General features: G+C 36.9%; 1 protein-coding gene across 1 annotated transcript in view; it reads right to left on the minus strand.

Annotated features, from left to right (window-relative positions):
- PKHD1 (PKHD1 ciliary IPT domain containing fibrocystin/polyductin) overlaps nt 1–19,431 on the minus strand; it is a 429,832-nt gene that overhangs the window by 100,532 nt on the left and 309,869 nt on the right. The window contains exons 57-59 of the mRNA XM_033102675.1: nt 18,139–19,017; nt 17,275–17,443; nt 15,373–15,530 (exon numbers count right to left, since the gene is read on the minus strand). Of these exons, the coding sequence (XP_032958566.1) occupies nt 15,373–15,530; nt 17,275–17,443; nt 18,139–19,017 (1,206 nt within the window). The remainder of the gene's footprint in view (nt 1–15,372; nt 15,531–17,274; nt 17,444–18,138; nt 19,018–19,431) is intronic.

The following is a 19,431-nucleotide window of genomic DNA, read 5'->3' on the forward strand; positions in this document are numbered from 1 at the left end:
GCAGCTCTGGTGGCCTTGAAAAACAACCTCCATTTTAGAGAGTGCTGCAGGCATCTTTAAACAGACTGTTTCCTCTGCAAAATTAATTGCTGCAAAAATCAGTGCTCCCTCATCTAAGCTTTTGCAAGCTCATACTCAGCTATTTGAGCAGGCCACAGATATATCTGAGAGGGCCAAAGAAAACGAGCCGCTTTCCTTTGTTATAAAAGTTCACATTTGTGTCACCAAGCTTCATCAGGCACTGGACATCCAGGAGTTTCTAATGTCTAATATTTGTTTCCCTTAACTCAGGGGCAATTGGTAGATGAAGCAAATGGTGGCTGTATTTAGAAGCAATAGCACAGTAAGTAAATATATCAAAGATAGTTTATAGTAAACAATGACTTAAAATACATGTAGTAAAACGTATATTTAAATACATATCAAAATAAAATATCTTCTTGCTTTGACTTATAACAAATTTGAGACCAAAATCAGGCTAAGAATCATAATGTTACATAATCATGTCAAACAAACCAGGTTATACTGATAATACAAAAAAAAAACAAAACCTGATGCTCAGTCTGCAGAACAGATATGGAATCCTCCACATTCTTACAATAGCCCTGAAACAAGGTAAACTAAGTCTAGATTATTTCCTGAGAGAGAAGACATCTTTATAGTATTTCTTCAACATTTATAGTAAAGAATATGAACTAAGAAACAATAAATTGGAATACTATCAAGATTTAGTATAAATCATATTCTTTCACTTTCCACAACTATAAAATTGAGGCCTTACAAAGAAGTATGGTAAGCTGAGTAATGAATGCTCTCCCAAAGATGTTCACGCCCTAATCCTGAACATGTGAATATGGCAAACGGACTTTGCAGATGTGATCAAGGTTATACTTAAAGTGAGGAGATTATCTGGGTAGGCCCAATCTAATACCATAAATCCTTCAAAGTGAAGAACTTCTCTGGCTGGAATTAGACAGATGCAGAAGAAGTCAGGAGAGGTTCAAAGCATGAAAGGGTTGCGATCTTTTCAAACCATTGCTTGCTTTGAAGATAAAGGAGGCCATCAGGGATGGCATGTGGGCAGCCCTAGGAGCTGGGATGACTTTCAGCCTACAAGCAAGGAAATGGGGACCAAGTCCTACAACCACCTGGAACTGAATCTGAGCGAAAACCTGAGTGAGGTAGGGAACGGATGCATCCCTGGAGACTCCAGAAAGGAACACAGTCCTGCCTACACCTCAATTTCAGCTTTGAGAGAATCAAAGCAGAGAAATCAGTCAAGTGTACCAGGTTCCTGACCTGCAGAACTGTGAGATAATACATGGATGTTGTTTTAAGCTACGGAATTTGTAATAATTTATTATGGCAGCAACAGAAACCTAGTGCAAGAAACAGCTAATATACGATGCTCAAATGCTCAATTCATCACCACAGCCAGAGCCTGAATAAATGGTGGCAGTGGTAGCCATAGCATAGCAGTTACTAGTATGTACTAAATGCTTATCCTGAGCCAAGCATGGGTCTAAGTATTTATATGCTTTGTGTCTTTTATAGCTCTAGGATCTGTTCCGTTGCCTCAAACTGTTTTAGGAGAAAGAGAGAATATGGCCTAGATGTGGAGAAAGGCTGGTTTCCACAGGAGCAATGCTCAAGGAAAGTTGCATCTTACCAACATCACGCAAAAGGGAAGAGGTTATTACTCACAGCCACATAAAAAATCAGTTTTGACTCCCTTTCTCCATGGTAATTACTTTCAGGAACTTATCTTCAATTTTTAAAAATATTTCTCCTGTGAGGGAGCTAAGCAAATTGGAATTGGGTCCTACAGGGATTCCCTTATTCTGTAGTAGAAAGATTGGCCTCTAGGTCTAGGGGAATTTCTTTTCTTCCGTCTCCCTTTTCTTGACATGCTTTACATAATAATCAACTGGATTTTCAGGATTCCCATTTGTTATATAAATGAGTTTTACTATCATTACTCTTACTAAAATAGTAAGTAATACATATACATGATTTTAAAAAATGGTAACTCCCCAGTTGTTCCCTCTGAGCAATGGTACCGAAGATCGAGGTAGAGGGGTAAGAGGCCAAGAGTCTTTTATTTTTCATTGTGTATGCTTTATTGTTTCATTTATTCTTTCAACAAAAGTCTTCAGGACAATTTCTTAAAAGTGCAGTTGCTGAGTCAGAGATACAGGCCTTTTGATGGTTGCCAGATGCCAAGAAGCTACATCAAGTGATATCTGAGAACGGGTTTGAGAACTGTTTCCCCATACTGTCCCGCTACACTGAGATTATAATACTTTTTAATCACTGCCAATATAATTGGTAAAACAATACTATTAATAATAGTATTAATTATACAATAATAATTAACGATACTATTAATTATTAATACTATTAATAATTATATCATGTTTCCCCGAAAATAAGACCTATCTGGACCATCAGCTCTAATGCGTCTTTTGGAGCAAAAAGTAATATAAGACCCGGTCTTATATTATATTATACCCGGTATTATGTATTATATTATATTATATTATACCAGGTCTTATATTAAAATAAGACCAGGTCTCATATTAATTTTTACTCAAAAAGACGCATTAGAGCTGATGGTCCAGCTAGGTCTTATTTTCAGGAAAACATGGTAGCAGTGGTCATTACTGTATTAATAGTAGCGATGGACACTTTTCTTGAGCTTATCTCCTTTAAAATAATCATATGAGTATATAATATTAATAATTTCACTTCCTAAATGAGGAAACCGAGCCTCAGAGAGGGTAATAAACTTGCTTAGAGTTGCACATCTAGTAAGAGAACACAATCTAGGCAGTTTGATTCAGTGTTAAGAGATCTAATCTGTGCTTTGATTATGAGAGAAACTGGGATTTATGTTTATTTATTGGCATTTATATTTATTTTGTACGAAATGCATTTCAGAATCCTTTGAATACTTTTTCAATTGGTTTGCTGCTTTTTATTCTTACATATTAGTATGAACTGTTTGTGTATTAAGAAAATTAGAGCTTTTAGATAGGAGTTGCAAGAGTTTTCCTAGTTTTTTTAGTTTCTTTTTAATATTCTTTAATGACATTTTTAATTCTTATATAGTCTAATTTTTCAAATCTTTACATATGATTCCTAGATTTTGATTCATGCTAAGTAAGATCTCCAAAACTCTAAGAGCATATGACCTCATCAATATTTTCTGGTAATTCTAAGGAATTTTTTTTCATCTTTAATGTATATGGAATTTACTTTTGAAAAGAGAAAGATACGAATGAATTCCTAAATTTTTCCCTAAGTGATTAGTCAAATTCTTGAACATCATTAATTGAATAATTTCTAATTTCTAATGATTAAAAAATGTCATTTTTATTATAAACTAAGTTCTCAAATACATTTGGATCTATTTCTGACCTTTTGTTCCATCCATGTATCTATTTCTAGGATATTTTTAATGATGACATTCAAACTGGGAAAAAAATAGCATTAGTTTTTACATCTAATGAGCATGCAAATATTAGAGAAAAAACTGAAGACTAGATTTAAAAATCTATCAGATCCACAAAATTGAAAAGAGAAGGTCTCAATCATTAATTTGTTTAGCACCTATTGGTAAGGCACAAGCGTTTTATTTATTGGTGACGCTGCTCAAGTAGTCCCTTCCATTAAAATGCACACACACACACACACACAAATATATAATAATCAGACAGACAACATCCATCTGTCTTAGGTATGAAATAAGCTGAAGTTTGAGCTTCTGCCTGCTAAATTTTTCAATACTATTGCACCAAAAGAATGGAAAGCAGCAATGCAGGATTCCACCATTATTAAAATTTGAAGAATAGAGGTACAACTGGATGGCTCAGTTGGTTAGAGCACTAGTTCTGAACAACAGGGTTGCCGCTTTGATTACTACATGGGCCAGTGAGCTGCGCCCTCCACAACTAGATTGAAGGCAAGGAGCTGTCTCTGAGCTTCCGGAGAGGTGGCCGGACGGCTCAGTGGGTTAGAGCACGAGCTCTCAACAACAAGGTCGTGGATTCAATTCCTGCATGGGATGGTGGGCTGCGCCCCCTGCAACTAAAGATTGAAAATGGCGACTGGACTTTGAGCTGAGCTGCGTCCTCCACACCTAGATTGAAGGACAACGACTTGGAGCTGATGGGCCCTGGAGAAACACAGTGTTCCCCAATATTCCCCAATAAAATAAAATAAATTTGAAGAATAGAAACATAGCTTATTATTCAGTGAAGTCCTAGAGATAATACAGGGGGAAAATAGGAAAAAGAAAAAAACATGAAAAAGAGAAAGGAGAGAGACAATATACTATCATGGCAAAAAGTAAAGTAATTTCATTTAGTTACAGGTGTTCAAAATAGACCCTCTTGTAGAGTAGTGATATGACTGCTTCTCGTACAACAAAGCATAGCAATATGAGTAGACTTCTCCGTAAAGGGTCATTAACTTGAGTAGTGTATTCCCAGTCTCAGAAAATCTTGATGCTTTGATTGGAGGACTGGGTATTCCCACAGCAGCTCCAGCTAGTGGTAGATAATCCAGGGCTAGCCAAGCTTCTTTCTTGTACTGAGTCACATGCCCAGAACCAATTAGGTGGTATCTAGAATGGTTTCTAATTCTGGGGTTACTTTCTAATCCTAAAAAACCCAAAATGCATCTGATGACCTATAAAATGACTTATACAAATGGAATTTAATAGGGATGAATAGAGTCTACAACATAGGTTAAAAAGTGAATTCTCTTTATTATTTCTCACTCAGAACAAGGGAGAAAGATACCAATATGGTAATTATAGCTACACATAGCTAACTAGCTCTTGAAATATGACTAGTGCAACTAGGAACTAAATTATAAATTGTATATCATTTTAATTAATTATAAAGTACAAAACTGATTAGTTATTGGAAATGTTTAGGTATACATGGAACACTTGCGTATGTGAATATCTACGTTTTCAATTGTAAAGTTTATGAAATCTAGATAAATGTTTGAAATCTAGATCAAATATTTCTGATGAAATGTAGTGTCTGAATTGAGATATGCTATAAAATGAAAACAAAATTTCAAAGACATAGCATGAAAAAAGAAATGTAAAATATCTCAATAATTTTATACTAATTAATCTTAAAATGGTATTTTTAATATATTGAATTAAAATAGTATATTATTAATTTAATCTTTTTATGTTTTTAAATCTGTCCACTAGAAAATTTAAATTATACTTGCATCTTTCATTATTTTTTCTACTGAACAATGCTATTCTGGATAGGTAATATTCTGGTTTCTACATTTTGGAAAAGTCCTTGATAAATTGAAGAACATCAAAAGAAGTCAGTCTAGAAAGTGAAGACTTAAAAAACAATCTGTCATATGTTGAATAACAGAAGGAATTTAGGATTTCCATGCTTGAAAGAGGCATATTGGGTTATTATAAGATCACTGTTTTACTATCTTTGAATATGTAAAAGGCTGTGATATGGAAACAATTAGACTTATAATCTGTCACATCAGAAGGAAAACTAAGTCACTAGGCAGACATCATAGAAAGAAGATCCTAACAAGTAAAATTATTGAAAATATATTAGGCAGTCTTGTAAGAGAGTGAATGCCCACTTCCTGGGAAAAGTAAAGGTAGAGGTCATCTGTGCATTGAATGGGAAGTGGAAAAGGTTGACCTTCAAGGAAACATCAAAATAAAGATGTCATAATCTTATTCTTTCCAACTGGCCTATATTCCTGCAAACTAAGGCATTAATATGAGGCAATATTTCTCAAGATGCATTCTGAAATACACTAATTCCAAGCACACTAGTGTGTAATATAAACAATTATTCTCTAGTTAAAATGTTTGAGAAATATTGTATAACATAAATTTAAACAGTATTTTTAAATTTAATTACAGGACTTATCAGAACCTTTACTATTTTAATGCACACGTTGAAACTCTAAAGTGGCAACAGTCAAGAGTTTTCAAAATTTATTTGGCCACGGATCACATTTTTCAGAATTTCCTGAGAATATTGAATGGGGAACATTCTCTAAAAAGGCTATTATACATAAGTAAAATTATAAAATTTACTCTGTGAAACTGTTGACTGGCAAACAAAATCTGAGTTCTTGACTTTTTCATTCATTCATTCAGCCATTTATTCCCTCATTCAGCAAACATTTACTAAGCATCTATTATGTTCCAGGGATTGTATTAAAATTCAAAGAGCTTGCCTTCAAGGTACTCACAGTCTGATGAGAAGGCAGGCTTGTAAAGTGATGACAGCAGAGCTTGAGACATGCTATAATGGAAATGAATGACAGGTAAAGGAAGGGCATAAATAGGCAGAGACCCAACTACATGTGGAAGAAATGCAGCACTTCACAGGGGAGTTGCTGCACTACAGCACAAAGGACAGCCCTGTGTCTGATGCTCTAACCACAACTCTTTTACTTTCCTCTTTCATCTATGCCTTTTCAAACTTTATCCAATGGTCTAGGCTCATGGCAAATTCCGTTTCCTTTATAGAGCCTTTGTCCATATCCCCAACTATACATGATCTCTCCAATATACTTTGTGCCAGTTTTATACCAACTGCTTTTCTCCATTGTGTAGCCTGGATCTCCTGCCCCCATGAATGAGGGCAGGAATGGTTTCTTATCTCCCTTGAGGTCACTTCTAAGATACCCCAATAGGACATAGTGCTTCTCTCTCTCTGGGCACTTGATAAACATTTCTCTAAGATGGAAAACAAAAACAAAAACAAACAAACAAAAACCCCGCATAAACTCACTGAGGGAAAAGGGAAGCTACAGAAAAATTACCATAATAAGTTTTTGGTCTCATGACCAAAACTCATGCTACTCTATTGTCATCATACAACCTCTAGTAGTTAACACTGGCAAAACACTTCATTTTTTTTTTCTTTTTCCCCCCTTTTTCCACCTCCTCTCCCACTCCAGTTCAAGCTGTTGTTTCTCAGTCTAGTTGTGCACGCCACAGCTCCCTGGCCCATGCTGGTATTATGAGCCTTGCGCTGCTCCCAGCTGAGGCAGTCGATCATCCCAGCCCACAGCAGCCCACAGCAGCTCACGCCAACCTCCAGCCGCTCTTGGCAGCCCAGCTCCAGGGAGAACTGTTGTTCACAATCTTAGCTGTAGAGGGCGCAGCTCACTGGCCCATGTGGGAATTGAACCAGCGACCTTGGTGTTAGGAACAGGGTGCTCCAACCACCTGAGCCACCGGACCGGCCCAAAACACTTTTCCCTGATGTGACAAAGATTACTTTGTACATGAAGAATGGTTTTATATATATATATACACACACACACACACACACACACACACATATATACACACACACATATATATGACTTTTTGTGGTTATTACATTGTCTTCCAAAAATGTTACAATAATTGACAGCTATTTTTTTTAACTAAAAAATCTATTTGCTACCATGTAAAATGGAAATATGTGAATTATCCAGTTAAATATATCTCTGTATAGCACCTCAACAGATGATTCAGGCCACAGGATAATTATCTAGAAGTGGTTATGAGCCCAGATTTTGAAGTCAGACAAATATAGATTTAAACCTTTGTTCTGCACATTCTAGCTCTGGGGCCATGAAAAATTAGTTAACTTTTCTAAATCTCTATTTCTTTAAATGCTGAAAGGAGATAACAATCCCTACATGTCATGTTAAGGTTGTTGAAAAGATACATAGGAATGTCCATAAACCACTTACCACAATGGCTGGCACATGGAATATGCTAGATAAACCGTAACTGTTATTATTGCTAGTGGGGAGGGATAATTGCTGGAATAATTGCACAGTCTTGGTTTGCTTTGTTCTGTGTAGACAGAGCTATCTATGTGTGCGAAAAGCTGATAGATCTAAGAGAGCTAACACTGGAGAATGTATAGAAAGAAGGAAGAAAACCTAGAAGGAGAATATCGCATACATTATAGCCTAGTGTGAAAAACATGGGTTCAGTCCTGAATCTTCTATTAATTAGTTGTATGACTTAAACAAGTTACCTAATGTCTCTACATCAGTTTCCACATCTACAAATGGAAGGAATTATCTATTTCATAAAAGAGATCCTCTTGACGGCACTAAATTAAATGAGATAATTCATCTGAAGGCCTCGGCACAGAGTCAGAAACATGGCAGATACTCCACAAGCATTAGTTGTTAATGGAAGATTTGAGGAGCAAGACAATCGCAAGGATAAAATGCCTACACTGAAGAAAGGAAAAGGCAATTATTCCCATGGCTCATATGCCTTTTCACATCATCCTTTAAAATTCACACGTGAAAAATCATTCCAATTCACAGTAGGAACTATTTCAAAATGCAGTTAAATATTGTTCTGCCACTCACTGCCTGGAGACTAGGCAAGTCATGGGGGAGTGAGAGAATAAGGTGAAGGAAAGGTGCTCTTTGAGTCTTACAAAGTATCATCGGAAGCTTTATCTTCCTTTGCTTGGGATAAAAATCCCTGCAGCCACATATCCCAAAGATTCTAATATTTTCTGAGACTCCACTGTGCCTTTATATTTTAATACCCTGACATCTGGAATCCTAAAACTCTAATGTTTAACCATAAATATCTGCTGAGATTAAAGAGCTATATACCAAGTTTCAATCTTTGGGGCCTATAATTGCTTGGGAAAAGAGAATGGTATTTCCCCCTCTAGCTAGAAGAAAAAGACCTCTGCAAGCACAGATATTGGCAGACAAATTTTCTAAGAACCGTTTCCTCTCTCCATTCTGTCCCCTCATTTTCTCCCTCCCTCTCCTTTCTCTCATTTTATAATACCATCTTGCTGTCATTCCCAGGACAAATGGGAAGAAAGAGAGAGAGCCTAGAAAGCTTAAAGAAAAGACACATTTCAAGACCTAGCAACAAAGAGTTGAGAAAACACGAGCCACTGTCTGTTAAGCAGCTGAGCCCACCTCTCCCTCTACTTGAGCTTTCCCAGTATTCAGTTAGAAACCACTTCATCACTCTATGCGCTGACAGTCAGATGCCAGCTTTATTTTCTTTTTTATCCACCTAATCTTTTAGTTTTGATTTGAGGCGAGTCACTTTTAAGGTCTCCGCAATGGTTTATAACTTTCTTTCTGAAGAGGCATCCAAGAAGTAACACAATTTGAAAAATGTTTCTTACCCTCTCATGGTTAAGAATGAGAAACTCTCACCTGCCCTGAAGGTGGATTGGGTCAGAAATCCTGGTCAGACCACAGCACTTTGCTGGGAATAATGTCAAGGAGAGTGTGGGAAAAGCTTATCATGAGTTTGGGCTTTTAGTATAATGATTCAATGTAGAATTTGAAAAATAAACTTAGCATTGTGCCCATTTTTATCCAATGATATATTATGAAAGTGACGTTTTGAGGTTACTCAGCTCACTTCAATACTAGGAAAAATAATCCATATTTTTAAAAAATGGTTTGATATATTATGCTTCAAAGACGTTATTTAGAATGCAAATACTCCTGTATCATTTTATTGTTCCTTTTCCTTTTGGAAATATATCCAGTGTGTATATAAGCAAGTATGTTTATGTCTGTTGGTATTCTTAATTATTCATGAGAAATTGAAACTGCCCACTTTTTAAATTAAAAATATGAACTGTCTTCTTAACATCCTGTTTATTTTAAAGGGAACATATAACTCTATAGCAGTGATTCTCAAACCTTAGTACTGCAGAATCACTTGGGGAAGTTTTTGTTGTTAGTGGTGGTTTTTATTTTTTTATTTTTTATTTTTTTTCTGTGTGTATGCTTAAACACAATGGACAAAGGCCTTCACCTCACACAAACCTGTTGACCCAAAATACCCTTAACATACAAATGAATATTTAATGCCCCAGGTGATTCAGATGATAAGCCAGCTTTGGAGCCACCATCCTAAGCACATTAAATGTATCCCCTAAAAAGAAGAAATTTTGGCAGGAGAACAAGCGTTTTTTGTTTTGTTTTGTTTGTTTTAAAATTTCCAGTCTTTTGAGGACCAATACTTTTAGAAATGCAGTATAATTTATCAGACAAATTAGACATACAAAAGTCCAAGTTTTGTTTGTTAGACTCAACAGACATAACATTATCCTATCAGATTGCTATGTTCCTAAATGATAAATCCCTACAATTATCTAATTGTGGACTGATGCAATAGTTTGTGGGGTAGCACAGGTCAGTGGACCACTCCTGGTGGAGCTCATATTAGGCCGCCATTATTGTCCACTTCCTAATTGCACTGCCTGCCCCCAGTCTCTCGCCCACTTATTATCCATTCACTCCACAGCAGCTTGTATGATCTTTTCAGAGACTGAGTAAAATCCTGTCACCTCCTTTCTTAAAACCCTCCAACACCATCTTATTAAATTACACTGGCCTATAATAGGAGGTGGCTCCTGACCAGCTCCAACTATTCCCCTTCTCATTCACTACATACTGCACTCCTCAGACACTTTGAGGCTATTCTTGTCTCAGAGCCCCTGCTCTGGCTGGTCCTTCTCCCTGGAGAAGGTCTCCTAATTCAGGTTTCACTGGAAACGTAAGTCTATTTTGAATAGCCACTCCCTTACACACACACACACACACACACACACACACCCAAACTACCTCTCTAGCCCAAAACCCTATTTTATTTTCTTTATAACTCTCATCACTAATGGAATATTTTTATTTATTTGTTCATATATATATATATATATATATACATATATGACATATATATTTCCACTGGAACAGAAGTTTGATGAAAGCAGGGACATTATCGTGTTCACAACTATAGTTCCTATCCTTAGAAAGGCACTGGTAGATGATAAGTAGTCAAAATGAATTCACTGAATGAATGAACAGGCCAACTTCAGTGCATAGCAGGCTAAAGGTGCTCTGAAATGCTAGCTTCTTTTTTATCTCCCTTCTGTTGTCTTCATCATGTCTGAGAAATTGTAAAATGTCATTGAAACTACAGCTCTGATTGTTTTCAGTTCTCTCCCACCAACACCAGTGTTCCAAATATATGAACTGGTCTGAGCAGTGATGCCACCCATTTGTAGTCTGAGACACAAGAAATGAGTAAGAAGAAAGTACAAAGCTCTGATGTCTATCTAGTGCTACCTAAATGGGATATTAATTTCAAGACTTTGTTTTTCTCAATGATTTGAATTTTCAGATGATCAGATGCCTCCAAAATCAAAGTAAATCCTTTCTGGAATAAAATGCAAATGGTTCTTAGAAGATCTCCTGCTTGGGATTAGCCATGCATATTTCAAAGTTGGCTGCAATGCAAACTTACAGATAAGTACAAAACAAAATTAACAGCTTACTTTTCCCCTGGCTACACACCCTGCGTTACACAGATAAAAAACCCACTGGCACAGCATTCCCCACAGCTGATCCACATGGATAATTTTTGCTCCTAATGCTGGAGTATATGACAATATGCCGAGACCTGTGGATATCTGTCTGTGTGAGTGGATAGTTTTTCACATGAACTTAAATGTGCAAATAAAATCTGTTTTTTTTTCTTTCAAATTAAAAATAAACCTCAAAGGCAATGGACTCCAAACTTTTTGTTAATGAAATCCAAAAAGGGTATAAGGGTATGTTAAACTCAGTGTCATTTGGAATAAATGTGAGAGTTGGTTCCAGTGGTCTCCATTTTCATTTTTGCTGTATTGCTCTCACTGTTTTACAGAAGACCATGGATTCTTGCCTTGCAAAGGAAAAATACAAAATAGACGTTCATTCTCTCCAGATTAAATTTGTCCTTTTCTCATCCACCAGATGTGAACAGGAATTGGATACTAGCACAGAAGAGAATGGTTTAAAAAATAAAGAGACTTGAATTAGGCAAGGAGGGATCTATTCATATTTTGGAAGTCACAGGAAAACACAACAATTCTGTTAGCACCCGGAAGGCACCATTTACTATGTGCTGTCTCCTTCATTGCAAGAGGACACAGACTGTATTTTTAGTGCAGTAAACAGAAGATCCCACTGTGGGAATCCTTGTAGTTGGTACCTCTAGCAAAACCTCATTTAAAATGTTATAAAGCTTTAAAACATCAGGAATTTAAGACAGTCGGTCATATATACCTCCTTGTATACATTCGGCCACTCATACACATTCTCATTATTGTTGGCACACTGATAGTAAATGGTATATAATAGTATAATACATGATTACACGTGGTTTTACCGTGGAGTCACGTTTCACAACTAAGACAGAGAGTGATGAAAATAAAATACACAGCACCACAAGAGCACCACACATCGCATGGTAAGCAACCACCTAAGAGTTCATCAAAAGAACATTATTATTCACATGTGGAGAATTTGAGAGGTATTTTAGAGCTATTTGTAACAGACATTTTCAGTACCACACTCATGGTATTTGGTACTCACCTTGACAAACCAAAGACTGCTACTACAAAAACTCACAGCTCCCTTCTGAAAAAGGTTTTTCCTGGTCATAAGAAAGAGAATAATTGGCCTTTGTTCTGGGAAAGCCAAAGGGCTGAAGAGTTAATGTCTCCAGTAGCATCCCTCAGCCAGAGATAGATAGGGATTTGAAGTACAAATACCTTAGCTTCCTCCCAGCTTAGCTGGGACAATTTTGGGTCATGTTCCCATGGTCTCCTGGGGTTCCCCACCAGACCTGAGCTCCAGCTATCCACCAGTTTGATAACACAACCATTACTGATTTCAGTCCTTTTTCCATCTCACTTCCCCACTTCTCTACGTTCCTCATTTCACCTCCTACCTCCCCTACATAAACTATTTGGATTCTAAGCCTATATCAAGGGGAACCCAAATTAAGATACTATCTTCAGCTCTTATTCTTTTGTGAAATGTAATTTTTTATTAAATACCCTGGGACATGTATCCCCTGTCACTAATTCCATAGAAATGTGATCCTCACCAAAAGCCACAAGTTGAGAAAAACCTCACAATTATTCATGTACTTATTTTAAAATATAAAGATGTTTTCTCGATAGCATACACACCTATAAAAGTGGGATGGTTCTTAAAACCAATAGAATAACTTACTACAGAAAGCTATTTGAGTAGACGTACTAGTAAATGGGAGACTAGTTAACTGTCTTTTTGTTCTCTTTTACTACTCCGCACATATTTTCTCAATATATACTTTTCCCTGAATTTAATTATTTTGTGCAAAAATGTATTTAGTGGTTATATTCAACAGATATAACCAACATATCAAAATGAATATTTACTTAGCATGTTCCATGCACTCAGTACTGACTTTTTGAAACCTATATTGTAATTCCCATAGTTTGTCACTCTATTGCAAAGATAAGCCTTCAATCTGTAAAAAAAATTGAGAAATATATGAAAAAGTATAGAAAAAAGTATAGAAGCATGAAATTGTATGGTAATTAAAAGACTTGTGTGAAACATCTCTAAATGACAAACGCTATAAAGCAGTAGTAGTTTACATGGAAGAAGGTGGACACAAGTAAAAAGATACTTGGAGACTTCTTGGTTCCAGGATTCCTTATTACAAATATATCCTCAAACCAATGACCTGAAGGCCTCAATTTCTTCTGAATATTCTTGAATGGTTTGGAGCAAATGGCATTAATAATCTCCTCAGTTACCAATAATTCATTCATTTGATCAGTTCATCAACTAATATTTGTTGAGCATCCCCCAAATACATAAGAGTAAACAGAACAAAATTCTTGCCTTCATCAAATTTGCACTCTAAAATGGCAAAAAGAGTAAATCAACAAGTAAACAAGTACATTTATAATATAATTTCAAGTAATGGAACCCTGACAAAAAATAATCAGGCACAGTAGGGCTAGAGAATAATGGAGGAATATTTATTTTCGATAGGATGATCGGGGATGGCTTCTCTAAAGAGTTATCATTTAAACAGGAAAAGCTAGCTCTGCAAAGAAATGAGAACAGGATTTTTCTGGCAGAAGAAATAGCTAATGCAAAGGCTCTGAAGTAGGGATTAGCTTATCATATTAAAGGAAAAAATAAGCCAATGATGAGTAAGTTAAAAGGGTGTCACAGAAGATAAAATGAGAGAGGTAGGTAGGAACCATACCACAAGACTTTGTAGGCTTACAGTTTGGATTTCATTCTGAGGGGGATAGAAAGTCATTGGAAAGTTGAAAAGATTATTATGGCAATCTGAAAAATGAACTCTGGGACACAGGAGTGGAAGAAAGAAGACCAGTGAGAAGGATACTCCCTTGTCAGGTGGGAGATGATGATGGTTAGAAGTGGGAGAATTTGGGCTAGAAAAAAGAATAAATTATTATTTTTTACCGAAATAACCTCATGAATGATGGTATCAATTACAGAGGTGGACACAGCTACTAGGCAAGAAGCAGGTAGTGGATTGGGACAGAGATCAAGCTTTCCATTTAGAACATGTTGAGTCTGAGATGCCAATTATACTTCCCAAGGGAGTCAGCTGGATATACCAGATCAAAGTTCAGGGTCAGGTCTGGGCTGAAGATATAAATAGGAAGTCATCAGCATCAAATGGTATTTCAAGTTTGGACTTGGGAGGAAGATTAGGGAGAGAAGAAAACAGATCTGAAGACATACTTCTGGGACATTCACACATTCAGAACTTAAAAAGGGAAAGAAAGACTAAAAGAGAAGTCTGAAGAATCAATCACAGAAGTAGGAAGAAAGCTGGGAAAATTCTTTAGATTTACTGAGAGCAGGTTCTACCTGACCACAAATAAAACTCTGAGTTTCATTATTTGTGGTAGTAGAAGGACAATGATTTCTCCAGGGGTCCCATTATAAAAATTGATAGCTAAGTGGGCTTTGGCTGTATAAGAAAGAAGAAGAAGGAATTTTGATCACAGCATTTCCCTCCCGCCCCAAGGACAATTAGAAGATGGAGAAAAGGAAGGCAAAACTGCATACCATCTACTATACCACCCTTTCCAGACTGAGAGCCCTTAAGTCCTGATGGAAGAGAAAGATAGAATCAGAAACCAGAGGAGCTTGTTCCATGGCTGACACTGTGAAACGGTGAACACTAGAGTGCTGCTTCAGGCTCAGGTGACCAAGTCAGTGAGAGCATTGTTCTCTTCACCTGTGCACAGACCTGGGTGTCAGGAATCGGTCCCTTTGACATAGACACAGGCAATCTCATGGAGGCCACAACAATAATCATGACATCTCTTAATCACTCAACATTCCATGATACAGGTGATTAGCACAGACTTCAACTCTAGAGCTCAGTTCCTCTCCAGGATGTTTAGACAACACGGCCAATACAACCCCTTCACAGGCACACTCCCTCTAATGGAGGCATCGAGTTCTGATATAACCAACCTGTGTTGAAGAAGGATCCAGTCCATTCTGCCTCGGTTTTAGGAAATACAGAAACTGGTGGAGGTAGACCCAGGGCTCTCCCATCCAGATCCTTAAAGAGATATTTTCTTGGACTTTCACAATCCGATTCAGGGCAGACCAGTATTCCTAAATCTTTCCTGTGAAGACAGACAGAAAGCAGCTCTCATTTCATGATAAGCAGCAAAAAGAAAATATATTGGTGTTACTAATCTGATGAAAAGTAAATTCAACACAATTTTACTATTAAAATGTATTACATAGACATGAAATAAAACTCTAGAGAAAATGTTATTTCCCAGTTATATGGTCAAGAAGACAGTATTATTAACCAAATATTCTGTATATATAATCTTTACAGAGATTGCTAATTTTCTAAGAAGCAAGATACAACAAAATGCTTCTAACTGCCCTGTTTCCCTGAAAATAAGACCTAGCCGGACAATCAGATCTAAAAATTAATATGAAACCTGCTCTTATATTATAGTCAAATACATTAATTTTTGCTCCAAAAGATGCATTAGAACTGATTGTCCGGCTAGGTCTTATTTTCAGGGAAACACGGTATAATATCTATTGAAAATAATGTAATCATTTCTGTATGAAACTTTGGAGCTTTGCAGTATTTTAAGATTGCCATTATAAATATCAATTATATTTGTGCTATATACAGACAAGATCAAAATAGAAATTCTGATTCAACAAATGTCTATTAGAAATCTACTACTTACAGGTTGAGGAATATAATGGTGATAAATATAGACAAGGTTTCTATGCTTTCAGAATTTGGAGTCAGGCAAGGTATATAAACAAATAATAGGCAATTATAACATTGAGTTATAGAGAATTTATTTGATTTCCCCTAGTCTAGTACTTTTAGGTACCATTAGTAATAATATTAAATATTTATTGCATGCCAACCATGTGTTAAGTATTAATAGTACAAAGAATCAGATGCTAATATCATTTAGCTTTGTAACTATTTCATCCCATAAGTAAGACATGAACATAAGGAAAGTCGGACAGTAGAAGAAAAATGATAGAATAACCCAAGTTGCATAATGATGATACCTAATAACGTTTCGGTACCAAAAGTGGCTCAGGGATGGGCATCTTAAAAAGAACAGTGTTGGGCAACACACATTTACTTTCCATTTAGGGTGATTTTTCTTGACTCTTTTCTTCCAACTAAAGAAGTTTTCTCCAAAGTTGTGGGGAAGACAAAGTAGCCCATACTCCCTGCTCCTGACTTTTCTACTCCCTTTTATGGGAAAAATAATGCTTTCGCTAGTTTTCAGTTTCTTGAATAAAATTCTCAGATCATATGTTCCGTTACACCTGGTCTGAGCACCAACATCTGTCTAAGTCACATGGCTCAGTTCAGGGATTCCTGACAGTAGACGTGGTCTCCTCCTTCCCACTAGTCCCTTCACAAGGGCTCCCAAGCTTCCTTCTGAAGACTAGTGATATCATACGCTATGGAAGATTCAAGAATTAGGGTCAATTTTTTTCTGGTGACTGAAAAACATCCCAAAGAAGTATCTCTAATAAAGACAAAAATAATGAAACAATACCAATGAAACTTAGACACCATCACTTCTGCCCCCTTCTTTAACCAGACAAATCCACATGGCTGAGCCCAGATTCAAGAGAGAGGAATAGCCTCTGCCTCTTTAGTAAAAGAGATTGCAAAAATCATGTATTAAAGCACATGAACATAAGAGGGGTAAACAATTAAAGTCGTTCAATTAACCTACTTTACCTTTCCAAAAGGACTTATTTCTATTTCCACTGATGATTTTATTAAAAAAAAAAAGTGTAAGGATTTGAATAATTGCAAAATACTTCATAGATATGGTTTATTATAAATAGTAAAACTGGTACCTGCTTTGTAAAGGAGGAAAGTAGAACTTGTTTTTATCTTTGATATTTAGCATCTTGGTCCTCTCTGCTGTTATGGGATGAGTGATTCCAGTATTCTCTGCATTGGGCAGGATGCAGACATCTAGGTCATCACTATAGCAACTCTTCACAAAACTAGAAAAGGTGACATCTGAAAGAAAAATTTTTAAGATACCATAATATTCGATCATATAAACTACCAAACACAAATATAGACTACACAACTAAATACTCTTATAGTAATGTGTGTCCAGGAGTTAGTTTAAGCTATCCAGGGTAATTCCAGGAGTATACATAAATCTTGACTTAAAATATCTGTAATTCTGCATGACATGGACATTGTTTGCAGAACAGAAGAGTATTCCAGCACACTCATGTATTAAGAGCAATACTTTTTATCAAAGTTTTGATCAAAATCCAATGAGGAGTACGATAATACAAAAGAGATCTGATAGAAAATTACTGTATAGGTTGTGGTACAACTTTGATTTTATTTCTGGCTGCCCCACTAACTACCAAACAACCTCAGTGGGGCACAATTGCTGCATCTAAGTTTCCTCCTTTGTATAGTAAGAAAAATAACACCTCCCTAAGAGAATTGTCATGTAATCAAATTAAATTACTGCTGTGAAAACTCTTCAACATGTACAAAGCAGTGATTTTTTAAAGGAATCACTCACTGTCATTATAGACCATCATTGTGGTAATCAGGACACAGCAGGTGGTCAGCGGGACACCAAGCATTGGATTATACTGCACCCTCTAGCTGATCTAACTTCAGAATATTAAAAATTCTATGCACTGATTTATGAAATTATGTTGTTTAGATAAGCCCAAACATCCTACCTTGAAGTTTCATGATTCCTGAAATTGAATGGCCATTTCTCACTTTGTGCCATGGTTCCTGTGGCCACCGATTTGGTTCAGAGGTGAATACAGGCCACAGAATACCAACTCGACCTCCTCTTGGGTTGGAAGGAGCTCGGTCTGTTAATGTCAGGTTGGCCGAGCAAGGCTTGACCCTGTCCTGAATGCAGTCAAAAGAGGAGCTAGTGGCCACAAGGACCGAATTCCTTAGTACGATCTGCACATTTTCAACAGAGCTCTGTCGAACTGAAGACACATATGCTGTTGCCAAGAGACCGATCGTGTTGTCCACCAGAGTGACATTCTCTATCTCCATACTGTTCTCCACATGAAGCATGGCACCATAGTCAAAGTTCTTGAAAGCCAAAAAGCCAGAGATACTAGTACAGTTGTCAAGTCCACTTTCCTTATAAAGATGAAGGCCGTGAAGACTTGAGTGGGCTACATTGTCAGCCCAAAGGGCTTCAGGAGAGCAACAACTCTGGCCTCGGATGTGAAAGCCAAGTCTCTCCGATCCTGCCACAACGTTGCCACAGAGATTGATGTCCTTTGCCTGGTTTACTTTGATTCCTGCTACCCAAACTGTGGACCAGGCTGACTGTGTCATCAGAACCACAAGGTTATTATAGAGAGAATAGGCCTGACCCTCCAAAGCAATGCCATGACCAGCTGTATTAAACACTACATTGTCTTTCAAAATGATCCCATGACTGGCAATTGCATGAATGCCCCCACCGCAACTTTGGTGCAGAGTAGAAGATATTATCCAGGATCTTGCTGACACATTAGTGAGTTCAATGGATGAAAACAATGGTGACCCAAAGTTCTGAATTTCTACATTTAAAAGTTGAAGGACACCTGCAAACAAAACACATATCATAAGGTACTTTCTTCTTCCCTACACAAGGCAGAAGGATGGTCCAATTATGGGTACAAGACTATGCAGATTTTTATTAAAAATATAATTGCTTATTCTCAGCACAAATATATTTCATGCCAGTGAAACTGCAGGCCGTGCTGGAGCATTGTGACAGGAACAGGACAGATGGCCAATTTGTATAGTTGAGCACCATGCCAGCAGAAGTGACCCAGCAGCAAGAGTGCCTTGGTCCTGAACCTCTGACATTGCTGATTCATCCAGGGTTTCTGAAATCATCCCCAGGGGAAAGGAAAGAGAACCTGTACTGGATGCTTCTTATGGACCAGGAGCGATGCTGATTTTTATGCCTATATTATTATCTCAGTTCATTTTAACATCCCTGTGAGAGAGAC

Source organism: Rhinolophus ferrumequinum, chromosome 3 (assembly GCF_004115265.2).
Source record: "Rhinolophus ferrumequinum isolate MPI-CBG mRhiFer1 chromosome 3, mRhiFer1_v1.p, whole genome shotgun sequence".
Taxonomy (NCBI): Eukaryota; Metazoa; Chordata; class Mammalia; order Chiroptera; family Rhinolophidae; genus Rhinolophus; species Rhinolophus ferrumequinum.